The sequence below is a fragment of the Erinaceus europaeus genome, chromosome 1, assembly GCF_950295315.1.
Source record: "Erinaceus europaeus chromosome 1, mEriEur2.1, whole genome shotgun sequence".
Lineage (NCBI taxonomy): Eukaryota > Metazoa > Chordata > Mammalia > Eulipotyphla > Erinaceidae > Erinaceus > Erinaceus europaeus.
Genome location: NC_080162.1, coordinates 66,464,332 through 66,482,898, shown reverse-complemented (window position 1 = coordinate 66,482,898; position 18,567 = coordinate 66,464,332). Strand labels below are relative to the sequence as shown.

At 38.1% G+C, this 18,567-nt stretch overlaps 1 protein-coding gene across 2 annotated transcripts in view; it reads left to right on the top strand.

Moving 5' to 3' along the window:
- Positions 1–18,567, top strand: part of PLCB1 (phospholipase C beta 1) — an 805,117-nt gene that overhangs the window by 256,955 nt on the left and 529,595 nt on the right. For both annotated transcript variants that reach the window (XM_060186536.1, XM_060186537.1), the window contains exon 3: positions 12,188–12,256. In XM_060186536.1, the coding sequence (XP_060042519.1) occupies positions 12,188–12,256 (69 nt within the window). The remainder of the gene's footprint in view (positions 1–12,187; positions 12,257–18,567) is intronic.

Genomic DNA, 18,567 nt, shown 5'->3' with positions numbered 1-18,567 from the left:
TTAGAGTAGAAGAAAGCTAGAAAGTCCACCTTAGATATGTTCCTGGGGCACACAATATGATAGTTTTACTTGAGTTTGATAGGTAGCCTGACGTTGGATAAAAAATGTGTCAGAGTAGAGAAAAGGGCTAGAAAGTTGCATTAGGGCAGTGAATAGCTCCCATTCTTGAAAAAAAAAAAATTGTGGATACAATTAAGTAGTTACCACCATCCACCGGAGCTCGAAGTTCATGGTCACATCTGGGAACATTGCAGGCTGCTCTCATTTCAGCCAACCTCCCTTCAGAGACTAGAGCTATCCCTACTGTCACTGCTTTATTCATTGAGAAACTCCTTGGATTTAATGAAAAAACTTCATCCATAGGTTGAGAGAGGAAGTGCTTTGCAGACATCCATCATGGGAAGATTAGAGATTGTAACAATGTGTCAACAACTGTACTGTAACCCATTATCCCCCCATAAAATATTTTAAAAATTCATTTCAAGAGTTCACCTGATTTTTTAGTCCTGTGTCTTCCTGTATCCTTCCCTTGTCTCCTAGAATAATGATTGAACTTCAAATCACAGTGGATTACCTTATCTCTTGGAGAAAGGAAATGGGACAATGACTGAGGAAAGATAAAGATTAAGGAAAAAAATGAAAAGATAATGCCCACATTATCTGCTATATTGGTCATATACCTAGAGATATTATTGGATGATATTATTAATGAATTAGGAATGCCATACAGACTCAGTAGGATTTGCAGCCATTGGGTCCTCAATCCTACCCCAGGATTTATTCTGTGCATACAAGGGACTATGAAAGTTTTAAAATCTGTTTGCAGTACTTTCTCAGCCAACGTTCAGCGACTCTGGGTTGCTTATAACATATCCTGGGTTGGAGTTCTGTGTAAAGTCTGTGTCTGATTGTTATTTTATGTATAGTGTTATGTATAGTGTTCCTGTTAGGAATAAAGACTTGCTAAAATATTTTATTAATTCTTTGAATGAAAGAGATAAGGAAAGATGCAAAGAGAGGGAGAGAGAGCACTGGTCAGCTCAGACTTATAGTAGTACTGGGGGTTGATCCTGGGATCTCAGAGCCACAGGCAGAAAAGTCTTTTGCTGCAAGGACCCTGTTTCAAGCCCTGCTCCCTACCTGTAAGTGAGAAACTTCACAAGCAGTAAAGAAAGCCTTCTGGTCTTTCTCTCTCTCTCTCTCTCTCCTTCTCTCTCTCTCTGTCTCTCTCTCTCTCTCTCTCTCTCTCTCTGCCTAATTTCACTTTCCTTCTTGATCTCTCTCTACTTTTACCCAGTAAATAAAATAAAATATAATCTTTTTAAATTTTAGAAAAGAGGGAGTCGGGCAGTAGCGCAGTGGGTTAAGCGCACGTACGTGGTACAAAGCACAAGGACCAGCATAAGTATCTGGGTTCAAGCCCCCTGGCTCCCCACCTACAGGGGAGTTGCTTCACAGGCAGTGCAGCAGGTCTGCATTTGTCTTTCTTTCTCTCCCCTTCTGTCTTCCCCTCCTCTCTCCATTTCTCTCTGTTCTTTCCAACAATGACGGTACAACAAGGGCAACAAAAGGGAATAAATAAATAAATATTTTTTAAAAAGAGCCGGACAGTGGTAGATAGCATAATAGTTATGCAAACAGACTGTCATGACTGAGGCTTCAAAGTCCCAGGTTCAGTCCCCTGCACCAACATAAACCAGAGCTGATCAGTGCTCTGGTTAAAAAAAAAAAAATAGAAAAAAGAGGAAAACTAAAAAAGAAATAAAATCTTTTGCATGATTATTATGCTGTCTCCTCAGTTTGTAGGACCAGAGTTTAATAATGCATACTTTCTTTAGTAAGAAGTGCTTCATTTAATAAAACTGGATGTGGTACAGCTCTATGCTAAGTGCTGTGTAAAGTACAGTACCTGTACAAGTAAAGATGAAAAAGCAAAGATCTTTTAGTCAAGGGATTGATAGTCAAACAGAGACACACTGATATTGTACAATACTACCCACAATGCATTAACAATCTCATTTTTTTTCTTTATTTCAAAAGGTAGTCTTATGTTGCATTTAACTGCCTAGCATAAAAGTGAAAATCATTTTTCTCTACAAGAAGCCTCTTTTATATTGGTTTAGAGGTTTATGAACTATCTCTAAAATATTAGATATTTAAGTCAATTTCTCTTTATGTAAGTTCTTGTTATTTTCCTAGATTTTTTAAATGTGATATTAATTAATTAACTCAAGGTTTTGCACAGGCATGAATCTGCTGTGACCTTCCTAATGTCATGTTTATTCATATTTATTCTGTTATTTAAAGAAAGAGAAGAGACAACAAAGCACTGCTGAACTATCGTTGGAGTCCCTTGGGTTTTGTCCTTAGTGTTTTTTTTTAATATTTTTTTATTTCTTATTTTTTTATTTAAGAAAGGATAAATTAACAAAACCATAGGGTAGGAGGGGTACAACTCCACACAATTCCCACCACCCAGTCTCCATATCCCACCCCCTCCCCTGATAGCTTTCCCACTCTCTATCCCTCTGGGAGCATGGACCCAGGGCCATTGAGGGTCATTGCAGAAAGTAGAAGGTCTGGCTTCTGTAATTGCTTCCCCGCTGAACATGGGCGTTGACTGGTCGGTCCATACTCCCAGTCTGCCTCTCTCTTTCCCTAGTAGGGTGGGTCTCTGAGGAAGCAGAGCTCCAGGACACATTGGTGGGGTCTTCAGTCCAGGGAAGCCTGGCTGGCATCCTGATGACATCTGGAACCTGGTGACTGAAAAGAGAGTTAACATACAAAGCCAAACCTATTGTTGAGCAATCATGGACCCAAAGCTTGGAATAGTGGAGAGGAAGTGTTAGGGGGATACTCACTGCAAACTCTAGTGTACTTCTGCTTTCAGGTATATATTTTGCAGTAGTTTATGGATAAGTGTGAACATATGCTCTATCTCACAGAAACTGGTGTATATCTAGGTTTTGGGACTTTGTTAGAAATTGAACCATCTGGGATGGATTTTTTTTGTGTGTGTCCTTAGTGGTTTTTTGTTTGTTTGTTTGTTTGTTTTTTGTGGTGGTAGGAACTGAACCCAAGACCTGGCATATGATATACAAAAGCATTAATTCTGTTTGCTAAGCCTTAGACAAGTCTCCTCTCCTAGATTTCTTACTATGCAACTTTTATCTTTTCTGCTGTCATTTAGAACAATAAATTTAGCAATCTTAAGAATTATGCTCAATTTTTGCTAATTGAGAATCTTAATATCAGTTGATTTAACAAAAACCAAATGAGAATGTGTTGTTGGCCTCTGACAGATGAGGACACAAAGCACAGACTTCTGTAGTAACTTGCTTAATAATACATAGATTACCAATGATAATTCCAAGAGACTGCTTTGAGTTTCTTTCTCCAAGTTCCATAAAATCTGCACTATTTAGATGTGTATAAAGTGTCAGAGATGTTATCTCTCTCTCTTTCTCACTCACTCTCTTACTCTCCCTACTGTGGTAGCTATTGATGACCTGGCCATTTCATTCTCATTGATGTTTTCTGCCATGAGATTTTATTGCAAACTGTGGGAAAGAAAGTCTAAACTCAAGACTAGGACACAGAGGTAACAAGAGACACACACACACACACACACACACACACACACACAGAGAGAGAGAGAGAGAGAGAGAGAGTTGTTTGTTATTTGAAATGTACTTTTCAAAAACTTTTTACCACTTCAGAATTAGAGTTAAGGAACAAAGAACTGAGTTTATTTCATTTCCTTTTAAATTAAAACTCTTCTAGAAAGTGATTCTAGTAGTTTTGAAACCCTAGGCATTTTCAGAAGTGTGACAGTAACAAAACAAAACATAGTGATGTCTTCTACTATTTGGTAAATCGAGGTTGAACAATTTAATGAATAGACCACATGTAGAGATATACATAATCACCTCCACATTCACCCATTAATATTTTTCCTGTGAAATGTTTATGACTGTAATTGCTGCTCTGATTATATAGTGTGTGAACTTGAAGCACATTATTATATTGGGTGACTAATGGAACTTGGTGACAATACACAAAAATTGGTATTCTGGAAGAGTGCAGTTTTCAATTGTATTCGTTCCTGAGTTTGCAGTGCATTTCATGGCTCATCTACCTCACAGTGTGTGTGTGACTGATGGTTTGAAATCTTTCTGCTGAATAGTAAACACCAGAGGCAATTTAATCTTCCTTTCTCAATTTTCCCATCACTCATTCAAAATATAAAAAAAAAATCCTTGATTACTATAATTCACTTTTAATTCATCTGGTCTGAGGTATAAGGCACATTAATCAACACTTCAGTATATTAGGGGGGGCTAGCTAGGGGTGTGGTCTCCACACTTTGCAGGGACCATTTTGTGCCTTGGACCTAAAGGAGGTCTATTAACTCATTTTCCATGTACAGTCCCCTAATAGTCCACAGAGATGTAGGGACCCTAATTTAATCTCCCTTCTGTCATTGGGTGTGCTTATAAGTAAGACAAAAAAAATTTCCTTCTTGGTGCCAGGCAGTGGCACACTTGGTTAAGCACACACATTACAGTCCACAGGGATGCAAGGTCAAGCCTCTGGTCCCCATATGTGGGGGTGGTTCATGAGTGGTGAAGCAGGGCTGTAGGTGTCTCTCTGTTCCTCTTCCTCTCTATCTCTCCATCTCCTCTCAAATTCTCTATCTCTATAAACAAAAAAAAGTATTTCCTTCTTTCATGTTTTCTAAAGATGTCTTTAATATAAAGAAGTGTAATGCAAAGGTTATATGTTACAACATGTTCAGAAAATATAAAATGATCTCAGTGATTATTTGAACTTCAGAACATTTAAGAGACATCTACTTATATTGCATAAAACTGAATGCTAATGACAGTAGAATAGGAATTGATGGCATTGGTCAATCTGTAGGTTACCTTCAAAGAGTTAAATTAGTTAAAATTTTAGGCATAGTTTATTTATTATAAAACATGTTTTTTATTCAGTATGTATAATACTTTTGTTTGAAAGTTTTCTATAAGAAATGATACAGACTCTTACTTCAATGTAATATGGCATATAAGTAGTGTATATATTTACCTGTCATGTTCACCTTAAAAGCCTTACAATAACAACTGTAGTGGGCCAGCAGCATTAGTATCACCCAAAAGCTTAGGAGAAATGCAGATTCTTTCTCAACTTGGCATAATACCATTCAAGCCCATCTATATTATAAGAAATAGTAACATACCACCTTTCATAGCTCAGTATCATTAGACTGTAATATCTGTGTCTGGATTTTCTTTCACTTTCCAATAGGTTTCTAATCTTGTGTTTTAAACAGCACTTGTCTTTGAGAACTGTAATTTTTGCATTGCTCTCCTTTAAATCTTACATATCTGAAATCTCTACATGATTTCACTTGTATGTGGTAAATATAGAAACCAAGCAGATGAATTGAATACAACAAAAACAAAGTTTTGTTAGATTGAAAATAGCTCAATTGATAGAACACCCTGTTTGCATACCATAGACTTCTGATATATCCAGCACTATCTGCCCCAGAGCATTACTCTTACTTGCTGTTCCCTATCTTGTGTGAAATTCTGTGTCTCTCATCTATAATAAATAAACTTAGTTTTAAAAACAGAAACACTGATTCTTGAACACGCTCCAGACATTCTGATGGATGATGCCTGTCTAACCTATTTTAACAAGTTCTTCAGGGGTCTACTAATGCAGGTGAAGGTTTGAGAGTTACTGATATAGAAAGTGTTATAATATCTATCATACAGATTGACTGAAAATGCGACTAGTTTAGGTTCCTTATTCAGTCATGGATTTCTAATTTAAAACCACGTGCTGTTTCTCTCTTAAAGAATAAAGAGTAAAGGGAGCCGGGTAGTAGCACAGTGGGTTAAGCACACATGGCACGAGAAAGCACAAGGACCATTGTAAAGATCCTGGTTCAAGCCCCAGGCTACCCACCTGCAGGGGGTTCACTTCACAGGCAGTGAAACAGGTCTGCAGGTATCTTTCTCTCCCCTCTCTGTCTTTCCTGCCTCTCTCGATTTCCCTCTGTCCTATCCAACAACTACAACAATAATAACAACAATGATGACAAACAACAAGGGTAGCAAAAGGGGAAAAAGAAAGAAAAAAAAAGAAGAAGAAAGAGTAAATGCCATAAAACTAGAACCAACTCTTAAATGGGAACAAGGAAATAGTTGAACTGGTAAGACAAGTACATTTTCATGGGCATGGGCTGGGTTCAAACTCTAGTACCATATAGGAGTGTTATGCAACCAGGGGGGATTCTAATGCTGTGCTCTCTATCTCTATATCTCTGAAATTAAAAAGAGAGAGAGAGAGAAAGGAAGGAAGGAAGGAAGGAAGGAAGGAAGGAAGGAAAGAAGGGGTGGAAGGAAGGAAGGAAGGAAGGAAGGGAGGAAGGAAGGAAAGAAGGGAAAAAACATGGCCCAGGAGTGGTGAAAGCTTACATGTAGAGTCCCTGGAGTCCCTCTCCCACCTCCCCCCAAAATCCAATCAGAAAATACTAACTTGTAAATGAACTAAGAAGGGGACCATTTCATTGCTTTCCTATAATGAAAGCAAGTTGTTGAAACTATTAACACAAGAAAATTAACCTAGAAAAAGTTTTAATGACACCAGTAACATTTTCATGGTCCTGAGCATTAGATTCCTTATTTTCTTTTAGTGGAAAGGAGAATGGGATGTAGTTAAGCCCCAGAGGGGTGGCCATTGCATACTAATAGAAGTGGGAAACACTATTTTAATCATTGCTTTCTAGCTGAAGGAGTCCATGGATAGTTTTTACACCTAGGTCATTCCCATGCCACATTACCCATGTTGATAGTGCCCTGCGGTGATTTTGCTAGCACTTGCAATTTCACTGTGAGTTAAGAGAAGTTTCTCACTGTGGTAGAGTGAATCCCAAGGGCATCTGGCACTAAGTGTCTTCTGTGACTTGGGGAGTCCTTGCTACCTTCAGAGCTGAAAGTAGGAAAGAAGTGTTCATTATCTGGAACATAAAATCTATATAATGATCCCTGCTAAGATCTAGTTCTTTGTGAACTCAATTTGAACTTTATGTGTATGAACAAATGAGTAGAGTTTAAGTTTTTTGTTTGTTCAGCTGGGAGGAATTTCTTTGACTAGAAACTGTTGCCATAAAATTAGATAAGTACTGTTTGTATGTGTTTGTGTATATATATATATGTGTGTGTGTGTGTGTGTGTGTGTGTGTGTGTGTGAGAGAGAGAGGCTTTCCATGTATATGTAAAACATCATGCAGCATATATAGAAGTGTACATCAAGTATAAGCTTTATAATCTTATGAATCATTATAAATGGAATACTAAGTGTAGAAATGGTTATGCTACAATTGATTTTCCCCCTCTCATATTAATTAACTACTGATTTATATGTCTACATTTTGCTAGGAGTGTACATAAACACCATTCCCACCACCAAAAGACTGTGACCCATCCCTCCCACCCACTCCCACCCCCCACTGTCCCAGGAAGCTGCATGTCTACCCCTCACCACAGGGTTTTTACTTTGGTGCCCTACTTACAATTTGGCCTGGAGCTCAGCTTCCCCAGAGACACACCCTACTAGGGAAAGAGAGAGGCAGACTGGGAGTATGGACCGTCCAGTCAACGCCCATGTTCAGCGGGGAAGCAATTACAGAAGCCAGACCTTCTACCTTCTGCAACCCTCAATGACCCTGGGTCCATGCTCCCAGAGAGAGAGAAAATGGGAAAGCTATCAGGGGAGGGGGTGGGTTATGGAGATTGGGTGGTGGGAATTGTGTGGAGTTGTACCCCTCCTACCCTATGGTTTTGTTAATTAATCCTTTCTTAAATAAAAAAAAAAAAGAAATGGTTATGCTACTTCTGTGTGTCTTTGATTTGTATCCCTGTGAGTGTATTTTTCTATGCATTATTTCTACTTCTGTGTATTTGTATGAAATCTTCCTTTTTAAAAGATTTATATCTGGAATCACATAGAAGAGTATCAGTGCTTCCTCTAGTGCCATAGCACCTCCCATATGGCTCCAATTGGGCCCATTGACATAGCAGGGAAGGTGCCCTCCCTAGTGAACTATCTTTTTCTGTCCTCCCTCAGCATTAGAAAGTTAACAGTAAGCCACTTTGCTGCTGCTTTTGTTAATGCCAATATTCATAGGGTGGAAGAGATGACATAGTTGTTATGCAAAAGACTTTTCATGTCCAAGGCTCTTAAGTCCCAAATTCAATCAACATCTCATGCCAGCTGAGCAGTGCTTTGGTTTTTTTTACAAAAAAAAAAAAAAAAAAGAAGGAGAAGGAGACTAAGAAGGAGGAGGAGGAGGAGGAGGAGGAGGAGGAGGAGAAGGAGGAGGAGAAGGAGGAGGAGGAGAAGGAGGAGGAGAAGGAGAAGGAGAAGGAGGAGGAGGAGGAAGAAGGAAGAAAGGAAAGGAGGAAAGAAAGAAAGAAAGAAAGAAAGAAAGGAAGAAAGAAAGAAAGGAAAAAGAAACAAGCAAGTATACCAATTTAATACCTATTTTTGCTATCTTAAAGAAGTCCAAAAAGAATTTTCACTTGTGAGGAAAAATACCAAATGTGAAACAGTGTAAATAATATTCGGTGTTGGTTTTGCTGCAACCTTTCTGTAGACAGCAGCACCTTAAGTAGCTACAGTAGCAAGGGCAAGTTCCTTCCTTCTGTTCCTTCCTTCTACAGACTGGGCATTCATGATATCATTCTTGCTTTCAGTATATGCTTATGTGATTTTTTTTAAGGTTCTCTGTAGTTTTAAGTATGATTTGGTGAGGTTAACTTTTTTTTTTTAAGTCTGGAAATGCTCAGAACATGTTCTACATAACTCCTTTAAGTAAATATGAAGTCACAATAGCTTCTTTTCTTTCTTTTCTCCCCCATCCCCCAGTGAGGGGTTAAGGTTTACAGTATAGTTGTTGACACAAGGATTGGATTGGGAAGGTTTCATTAGAAGTATTCTACTTTCAGATTGTGCAATAAGCCTTTATAATAATTGACTTTGTGCCCAAGATTCTTAAAACAGGGATCATTTCTTTGGAGAGCACAGGGTCATTACCTAGTACTTAATCTGTATCTGACACCTTTGAGCTTTACTAATAATGCTTGAGTATTGAGTAAGACCTGTATTTCACTTGGAATAATCTCACAAACCAACATCTCCAAAATTCACTTTCATTTTGCTCAGAATTTAGAATTTTACTGAGTAAGATGAATATTGTAGAGTTATTACTCTGGTTTCCTTTAGTCAATTCTACATATATAGTATTACCTTTTTTAAAAAAATGCTTTTTTTATGAGACAAAGAAAGTGGCTGGAGTCACTTTGAAACGGCTCTGCTCATTGTACCACAGCTCCATCAACTTGGTGTAGAGTTCACTGTGTCACTCAGTCATGTATTTTCTGCTCTTTCTTCTATTCAATTTCACTTCCATATTATAATTTTCACCTTTCTTTTAAAAAATTACTTTTCTGCATCAGAGAAATAGAGAACAGTACTCAGACCTGATGTATGGTGGTACCAGAGATTGAACCTTGGGGCCCCTGCTATGCAAGTCTCAAGCTTTATGATGAGCTATCTTCTTTTCCTTCATGTTTGTCTTTTATTCCTCTATCTCTACCTTCATTTGGTCTTCTGTCTCTCAAATACCTATTCACTTCTAGTTTTGTATATTAAACTTCAAGTTTGATTCACTTCCCTCCCCCCAAGAAATGTTTTACTTGCTCTTGCTTTGAATCTAATGAAATTGGACCTGATGTTTTACCTTTTCATATTTGAGGACAGTACAAATTATATTTGTGAAAGTGAAGTTTCAAATTCTGTAATCAGTACTGTTCTAACATTCACAAAATAACCTCCAGTATTTGGGTGGCATGGCCCTAGGGGAACTGTAGCACCATTTACTGCAGGCTCCTTCCTGGGTTACTACTTATATTCTGAAACTGAAAAAAAAAAAAAAACAGAGTCACATATCTCAGGGAAACGGTGAAGGAACCCTACTAGGGAAAGAGAGAGGCAGACTGGGAGTATGGACCGACCAGTCAACGCCCATGTTCAGCGGGGAAGCAATTACAGAAGCCAGACCTTCTACCTTCTGCAATGACCCTCAATGGCCCTGGGTCCATACTCCCAGAGGGATAGAGAATGGGAAAGCTATCAGGGGAGGGGGTGGGATATGGAGACTGGGTGGTGGGAATTGTGTGGAGTTGTACCCCTCCTACCCTATGGTTTTGTTAATTTATCCTTTCTTAAATAAAAAATAAATTTTAAATAAAAAAGAGGGAAAAGGAAACTACCAAGATAAATAGAATAAAGAAGGCATATTTCCTTGTCCTCCACATAGCCCACAGAGAGGTTTGTTGAGTCCCTGTATTTTGTGGAACCTGCTTCCACATCCCAGTAAGTTTGCATCCTAGTGGAAGGACTCCACCTCCTGTTTTACCCTAATTATATTGTGTTCATAAGATCAGTCTTAGATGCAGGACAATTATCAGTCAGTTCTGCAGCCTTTAGAACTGGTAGCAGCTGCTTGAAGATGTTTGCTGGGCACACCATCTGCTAAGTGGGGATGTTGAGACTTAATGAGAAGTTATAGCCACTCCTGTCCACAGAGCCCATGAGTGCCTGAATTATGATACAGTCACTCTTGCTGGGAAAGAGGAACTAGAGGCCTCCTTTTGAGTATCTCATTGTCCAGAAAACATATGTTGGATGGCTGGAGTTACTTTGAAACAGCTCTGCTCAGTGTAGAGTTCATTGTGTAACTCAGTCATGTGTGTAGCACAGACCTAATGACTCACTGTCTGTAGCCTGCCTTTCAGAGTTCCCACCCATTTTATCATTTCTTTTCTGGAGTCATCTCCCACTACTTTCTCATATGATTAAGACCCCAGTAGTGCTATTTCTGAGGTTCCCCATGTAAATCTATTTACTTTTACTATGACTTTCCTGTATGATTCCTTACTCTAAAATGTCTCTATTCTTCTCTTCTCTACCTCTCCCCTTATAGTGTTCTTCATGAATAAATACCTATATCTTGAGAATACCTCAAGGGATTGCTCAAACCTCTGGTCGTGGGAGCTTGCTAACGTTATATCCTTTTACTAGGATGAGCCCACTTTCTTCTCACTCCTCTTCTCCATCATTGATAACCTCTGTGAACTTTTCTATGAGCCCTTAAAGGAGAAAAGTATTTTTTTTCTGCTTACTCCTTTTATGGCAGTTAACTTTAAATTTGATATTAACATTCTCTGCTTTTATTTATGTGCATTTATTTACTGTCCTATTGCATGACAGATTCATCCAGAGTATATCTTAAGAGTCTTATAAAGTGGCTTATATATTATAGGTGTTCAGTAATGTATAATGAGTCACTGAAAAGAGCAGAGCCTAAGATGTATGGGTAAAAACTGAAGTCTGGATAAAGGGTAGGAGAGTACATAAGATTCATCTCCTTGCTTTGGTCAAGTGAATTGGACATTCTTTGATCTGGTGGGGACATCTCCCTCACTGTCTTACCACTAACCCCCACATTACTCACACATCCTCATGAATAACTGTTGGTATTATTTTTCAATGTGGAAATAGAAAGGGCTGACTTGTCATAACATAGGAATGGCAATAGGATATACTAGTAGAAGACCCAAAGCACATGCATTATACTTTGAAAATGTATTAGAAATATGTATTGGGGGCTGGGTGGTGGCACACCTGGTTGAGCACGCATGTTACAGTGCACAAGGACCCAAGTTCTAGCCCCCAGTCCCCACCTGCAGGGGGAATGCTTTGCAAGTGGTGAAGCAGTGTTGCAGGTGTCTCTCTATCACCCCCTTCTCTCTCTATCACCCCCTTCTCTCTCAGTTTCTGGCTGTCTCTATCCAGTAAATAAAATAAAGATAATAAAAAATTAAAAAAAAAAAGAAATATGTATTAAAGTAAGCAATTAGCACTTTGTTATCATTTTATTACCTTTGTGATTTGAATGATATGCATTGCAGGAGTAAACATATTCCAGTTGCTAAGAAATCTTTGGGCAATGCTCTAGACAGTATTTTTTTAAAGTTATGCCAATGACAGAAAACAAAGAGATGATACCTGTGTGGATACTTAATGATTTCATATGTTTGCCTTTCAGGAGACGGAGCTGTTAGATCTTAGCCTTGTGAAGGATGCCAGATGTGGGAAACATGCCAAAGCTCCCAAGGTAGGAAGTGGAGCACTGTGCATATACCAGATGCTGCCTTGATTGTTGAGTTGTGCCATGTCATCAATTAATTGCCTCAATTAAAAGTTTATCTGTTGTAGATGTTGTAAAACACAATAAAACAAGATACCACTATGCACTAAATACTCCCACTAGTGTTAAAAGAAGGGTACAGTAAGTAAGTATGTAGGATGTTGGACATAGGGGCTTATTTCATGCCCCATGCCCATTTTAGCTTTATTTGGAAAAAGAAAGCCAATTCCAAGATATGCTTAAAATTAGTTGAAAAACTTTCCTATTTCATAGGCATAAGTGAACTAACTTTTAGCCTTGAGAAGACCCTATAGCACAACTGCTTTGTAGTTGTCCAAATCCTTTTGTTGACATAAAGTAATCATCTGTTACTTTGAAGATGTAGGAAGAAAAAAATCACCAAGAACAACTGTTTTTCAGATGTATAGCAAATTCTGCCATAGAGCAAATACTCAATTACTCATCTTATTTCTGAGAGATTTGAAATTATCTCCAGGAAAATGTGATAAGAAAAAAGTCATTTTTACTTATAATAAGGTTCCCATAAATACTTCCTGTGAAAACATTCTGTCCTTTCCAATTAACTCTTAACATATAATGGAATGTCAATGGCTTATTCTTTCATTTTATTTTGAGTACTTACTCACACAATTAGTTACGCTAATAAAATTAACAAGCAGCACAAATTCCCAGTTATTTGAGTTCTATAATAATAGACTGAAACAATACCAAGTAAAAATGAGTACGTCTAAATTCAGTATATGAGAATATAGTTTGATCAATAAAGATCCCAAATCAGGTTTCCAAATATACTAAACAGTTAAAATTCAATTTAAAATTTTTATTTATAAAATGGAAATATTGACAAGACTATAAGGTAAGAGGTGTACATTTCCACACAATGCACATCCCCAGAGCTCCATATCTAATCCTCTACCTTGATAGCTTTCCTATTCTTTATCCCTCTGGGTGTATGGACTCATTGTGGAGTGACCCAGAGGATCATTGTGGAGTGCAGAAGGTTGAAGGTCTGGCTTCTGTAACTGCTTCTCCACTGAACATGGACGTTGGCAGGACAATTCATATTACCAGCCTATCTCTCTCTTTCCCTAGTGAGACAAGGACCTGGGGAGGTGGGACTCCAAGACACATGGTGGCGTTTTCTGCCCAAGGAACTCATGTTGACATCATGGTAGCACCTGGAACCCAGTGGCTGGAGGTTGGCATCATGGTAGCTTCTGGAATCCAGTGGCTTGAAAAGAGTTAATATGTAAAGCAGAACAAATTGTTGACTCATCATGAACCTAAAGGCAAGAATATTGCAGAGGAGGATTTTGGGTCTCCATTTTAGAAAAAGCTAGTAGATCTATTTTAGGTATATTCCAAGGGGCCCATGACTTTACTAATTTTTGCCTGTGCCTGACATCTAATATGCATGTGGACCCAGGTTATTGTTTGGGGAGATGGTGTCATAGTTGGAAAAAGGACTAGAAAGCTAGATCATGGAAGAGAGTAGCTCCCAAATATGGGAAAAGCATATCAATATTGTTAATTGTAAACCTTACTGGTTTGATCTGGAGCACATATTCAGCACAGGAACCTATGTAATCTCTGCATCCCTGCAGGTCTGAGCTCACATTCTATGGTCACAGCTAGGAACATTCCAGGCTGTACTTATTTCAGGGCCCATATTCCTCGGTAGTCTATAGAGTATGTTGTCCAACCTCCCTTCAGAGAATGGAACATTCCCTACCATTGTTCATCCACATTGAGGGCAAGGTCCTATGGGGGCCCACAAAGGGGTCTATTGTGTTGTTCCTGATAGAGATGACCGATAACAATGAAGAGAGGGATTTATTTTAAGTCTAGGCCCATCATGTCTGTTTGGGAAAATTAGGACTCCCCGATTAGGGCCCCAGTTGATGGGGTGGTCATCGTTAAGTATGCCAGTCTCTTCCTCTTATTCAGCTTTTGTAGTTCTCACTTTGTCTGACAATGTTAGCTTTGGAGTGATTGAGGGGCCTGTAATAGAAAGTACATTTCCACACAGTGCCCATACCCAGAGCTCCATATCCAATCCTCTCCCTTGGTAGCTTCCCTATTCTTAGGGTATCTATGTCTAAATAGAAACTGTTCCATTAGGTGCTTTCAGGTATCTTTTTAGGTCTTTCTACTTGCTTGCTTCATTTATTGACTCACTAAAAATTCTTGCGCACTTTTGCTTTAAGGTATGTATTTTCCCCTAACTTATGGATACATGTACATATGTCCTCTCTCATGGGCCCTGATCTATATCTAGATTTTGAGGTTTTGTTAAGAAGTATGGCACCCAAAATGGAATTAAGGAGTCAGTTGAGCTTTGGAAGGTCTCACCAGAGTAATGAAGCTGACAGGATGACATTCCATGTCTGAAGTGAAGCATGCTGAGGTGGTACTAGTTGCACTGATTAGGCTGGGATCAGAAGATGTAGTATCAGTTGGTATGAATCAAAGTCTTTCATTTTTGTATCAAATATATCATCACTAGTGCTTCACTAATAATTCAGAAGTATTCACAGTTGTCAGTGTTCTCCCAATTTATCTTTCAGCCAAGTTTCATGTAACCCTATTGGTTCCAGGAACTATATTGACAATATAGTTTTAAGTTTATCTTTTGTTTTTTTAGTTTTATCTTTTAACATGACTTTATTGGCATACCTTGAAATTTTATTGTCAGTACTGGTTAGGGACAGTTTCCTGCACTACATCACATCCTATTGTTGTCAGAAGTCAAAGTCAATTTCTCTGCCACATGAAGAGTTCTTTTCAGGCTTAAATATCTCTCTCTCTCTCTTTTTTTATTACAGTGCACAGCCTGATTATCAGTTAAGTGTTTCATTTATGGATGTGGTTTGATAAATATATTGAATGTTGATAAACAAATAAAACCAGGGACTGTACTGTGCTCAGTTGACGGAACACTACTATATGCTGAAATAGCCAGTTGAGGATAGACTTCCACACTTAAAATACTCTAGCAATCACTGTCTTTTCCATCAAATGCAGCTTATTTCTATCACTATTTATAAGATAGATAGATAGATATCATAAGATAAGAACATAAGATATATATATGAGAACTATATATATATATATATATATATATATATATATATATATATATATATATATCTTCCCTTTTTGTGTTCATAGACCTTAGTCTAACTTAATATTTACAAAGCCTGGCTCTGTTCTATATTGATCACATGATATTCTTGAAACTTTGACTTCTTCCTCATTGCTTAAATGGTGATGATAATAACTGATAAATAAGTAATTCATATCATTTCTGTAAGGATTAGGTGAAAATTCAGTAGCATTCTGTTGGAATAAGAGTTCTCAAATAGACTTTTTATGGAATAAATAAGATTGCTTTAAAAAATGCTGATGCCTCTTCCCTATTCCCAAAGATTAGGATGCCATAAAAATTTGACTGAAATAAGTATGGTATGGACATAAGGATGGTTTTGAAAAGTAAGTTCACAGCAAAAGTTGAACGCTGCTGCCTCACTGCTACATAATAAACACCCATTAAATATTACCCACTAATGTTGGTATTTTAATTTCATTTTTGTATTTATTTTTTGTCATTGCCACAGCTTTACCATTCCAGGCTGACATTTTCAGATAAAGATAGATAGATAGATAGATAGATAGATAGATAGATAGATAGATAGATAGACAGACCCCAGAACCAGAGTTTGCTTTGATGTAGTATGGGCCAGGATGGTACCTTGATCATACTCATGGAAAAGGAGCTGCCCTATTCAGATGAGCTATTTTACCAGCCCTCATTATTTTTGAACTCATTATTATTAAAAATTTCATGACCTGTAAAAGTGTTCACATGTGTAGTGTGCTATTTTGCCATATGCACAACCCAAATTCAAGCCTGGCCTCTACCATTGGAGGAAGCTTAGATGCTGTTATGTCTTTCCATCTCTCTCTCTCTCTTTCTATCTCTATCTCTGTCTCTCTCACTGCCTGTTTTTCTCTCTTTGAAAGTGTCAGCTAAGACAGTGAAGCCCTAGTGATAACAAAAAAAAAGTTCAAGACATATTTGTAGGCAGTCGCTTTTTTTTTTTTTTAACCAGTGCACTGATCAGCTCTGGTTTATAGTAGTACACGGTATTAGGTATGACAGTCTGTTTGCATAACCATTTTGCTATCTACCCCACCCAAGCAGTCACTTTTCTTTTTTTTTTATTTAGTTTCCCTTTTTGTCCCCCCTTTTTTATTGTTGTTCCAGTTATTATTGTTGTTACTGATGTCATTGTTAGATAGGACAGAGAGAAATGGAGAGGGGGGGAAGACAGAGAGGGGGAGATGAAGATAGGCCACTACAGACCTGCTTCACTGCCTGTGAAGGGACTCCCCTATAGGTGGGGAGCCTGGGGCTGAAACCTGGATCCTTAAGCCAGTCCTTGTGCTTCGCACCATGTGAGCTTAATCCGCTGCACTACTGCCCAAATCCCTACAGTCACTTTTCAATTAACTCTCTTAAGAGAAAAAAGCTTATGTTATATGGAGAGATTGGAAGTGAGACTCAAGTGAAAAGAAAGTTGTTGATTGACAGGCAAGGTGAAGTTGCTATTAGTATTACTTTATCAATCTTTAAGTAGCAAATAAAGCCCTACTCAAACTAATAAATAAAAGTTTGTTAAAATGGATTGCCATGCATTTAAAAATTATAGTTGGATGTTCTGAGTTCAGGTGAATTCTCAGTTGTTGAGAAAAAGTTACCAAGCAGCCTCTTTCTCTCACCAATCTGACTTTCAAGGGAAAGTATTTCCCTTTTATCCTTAAGATTCCCTGTTCATCGGGAAGCAACTACAGAAGCCAGATCTTCTACCTTGTGCATCCCACCATGACCTTGGGTCCATACTCCCAGAGGGTTAAAGAATAGGAAAGCTATCAGGGGAGGGGATGGGATACAGAGTTCTGGTGGTGGGAATTGTGTGGAGTTGTACCTCTCTTATCCTATGGTTTTGTCAATGTTTCCTTTTTACAAATTAAAAAAAAAAAAAAAGATTCCCAGTCTGAGCATCCTCTGCACAACCTAGCTGACAGCTCCCTGCTTCCTCACATTGTCTTTAAAGGGGAGACTGCCCTCCTCCAGAGTATTTTAGAATGATTGCAATATGACCAACTCATAGCCCTGAAAAGAGAAAACTAAATAAGAGGAGTCCACTGAGTTGGCTAGAATAAAAGCAGCATGACTAAGAGTAAAAAAGTGTAAATATGTTAGTGTGGAGTGAGAAAAGCTAGGAAATGTATGAGAGAAAGAAAACAAAACATGAAAACAAATTGAGTGGAAGAATTTCTGTAGGGGATTATAGACCCTAAAGTAAGAAAGAACATTGGTAACCTAGTTATTATTTATCAAAATTGCCAGGAACAGGACCGGTGTAAGAAGCTCGGTTTGAACCTCTGGCTCCCCACCTGCAGGGGAATCGCTTCACAGGCGGTGAAGCAGGTCTTCAGGTGTCTATCTTTCTCTCCCCCTCTCTGTCTTCCCCTCCTCTCTCCATTTCTCTCTGTTTTATCCAACAACAGCAACATCAATAATAACAACAACAATAAAACAACAAGGGCAACAAAAGGTAATAGATAATTAAAAAATATATATAGTCAGGCACCCTGCAAATATTTATCTGCATATCCCTATCATTTTTGTTTTTCTCAGCATCTTATTACATAAAAAATTACAATTTCATTGAAAATCAGTTGTTTTCTATGCCTGCTGTGATGTGAAATAATATTTATAAGAAATGGAAAAGCTTCTTTCTATGTGTTGCTCTGTTAATGAATTTTCAATGTTGACTCCCAGCACAATATATAAGACTCTAGATCTGCTTTTCTGTATACAGCTTTTGTTCCAGAGAATCATTTTGACACTATTCACTAAAAAGTCTTTGGGAGACTGGTTTTATCCAAATTGGAAAACGGGGGCAGGGGGAAATCAAACATTTAATCTTTGAAATCTGATATGTGTTTATGTTTTGCTTGTTGCCCTTGCATCTTTTTCCCAAACTACCTACGTTTATGAAGTGCATATGAAGGTCAGGGTACACTGGTAAATGTATCTTTTTATATTATGTACAAATATTCTCTGCATCTTTGTTTTGAAAGGACACCTGCTTCCAAAAAAAGAGTATTTCTTTCTGTGGTTTCTGATATTTAAGCAGTTAACTGATACAGTTGATCAATTTAGTGGCTTATCAGCAGTACCACTTCTT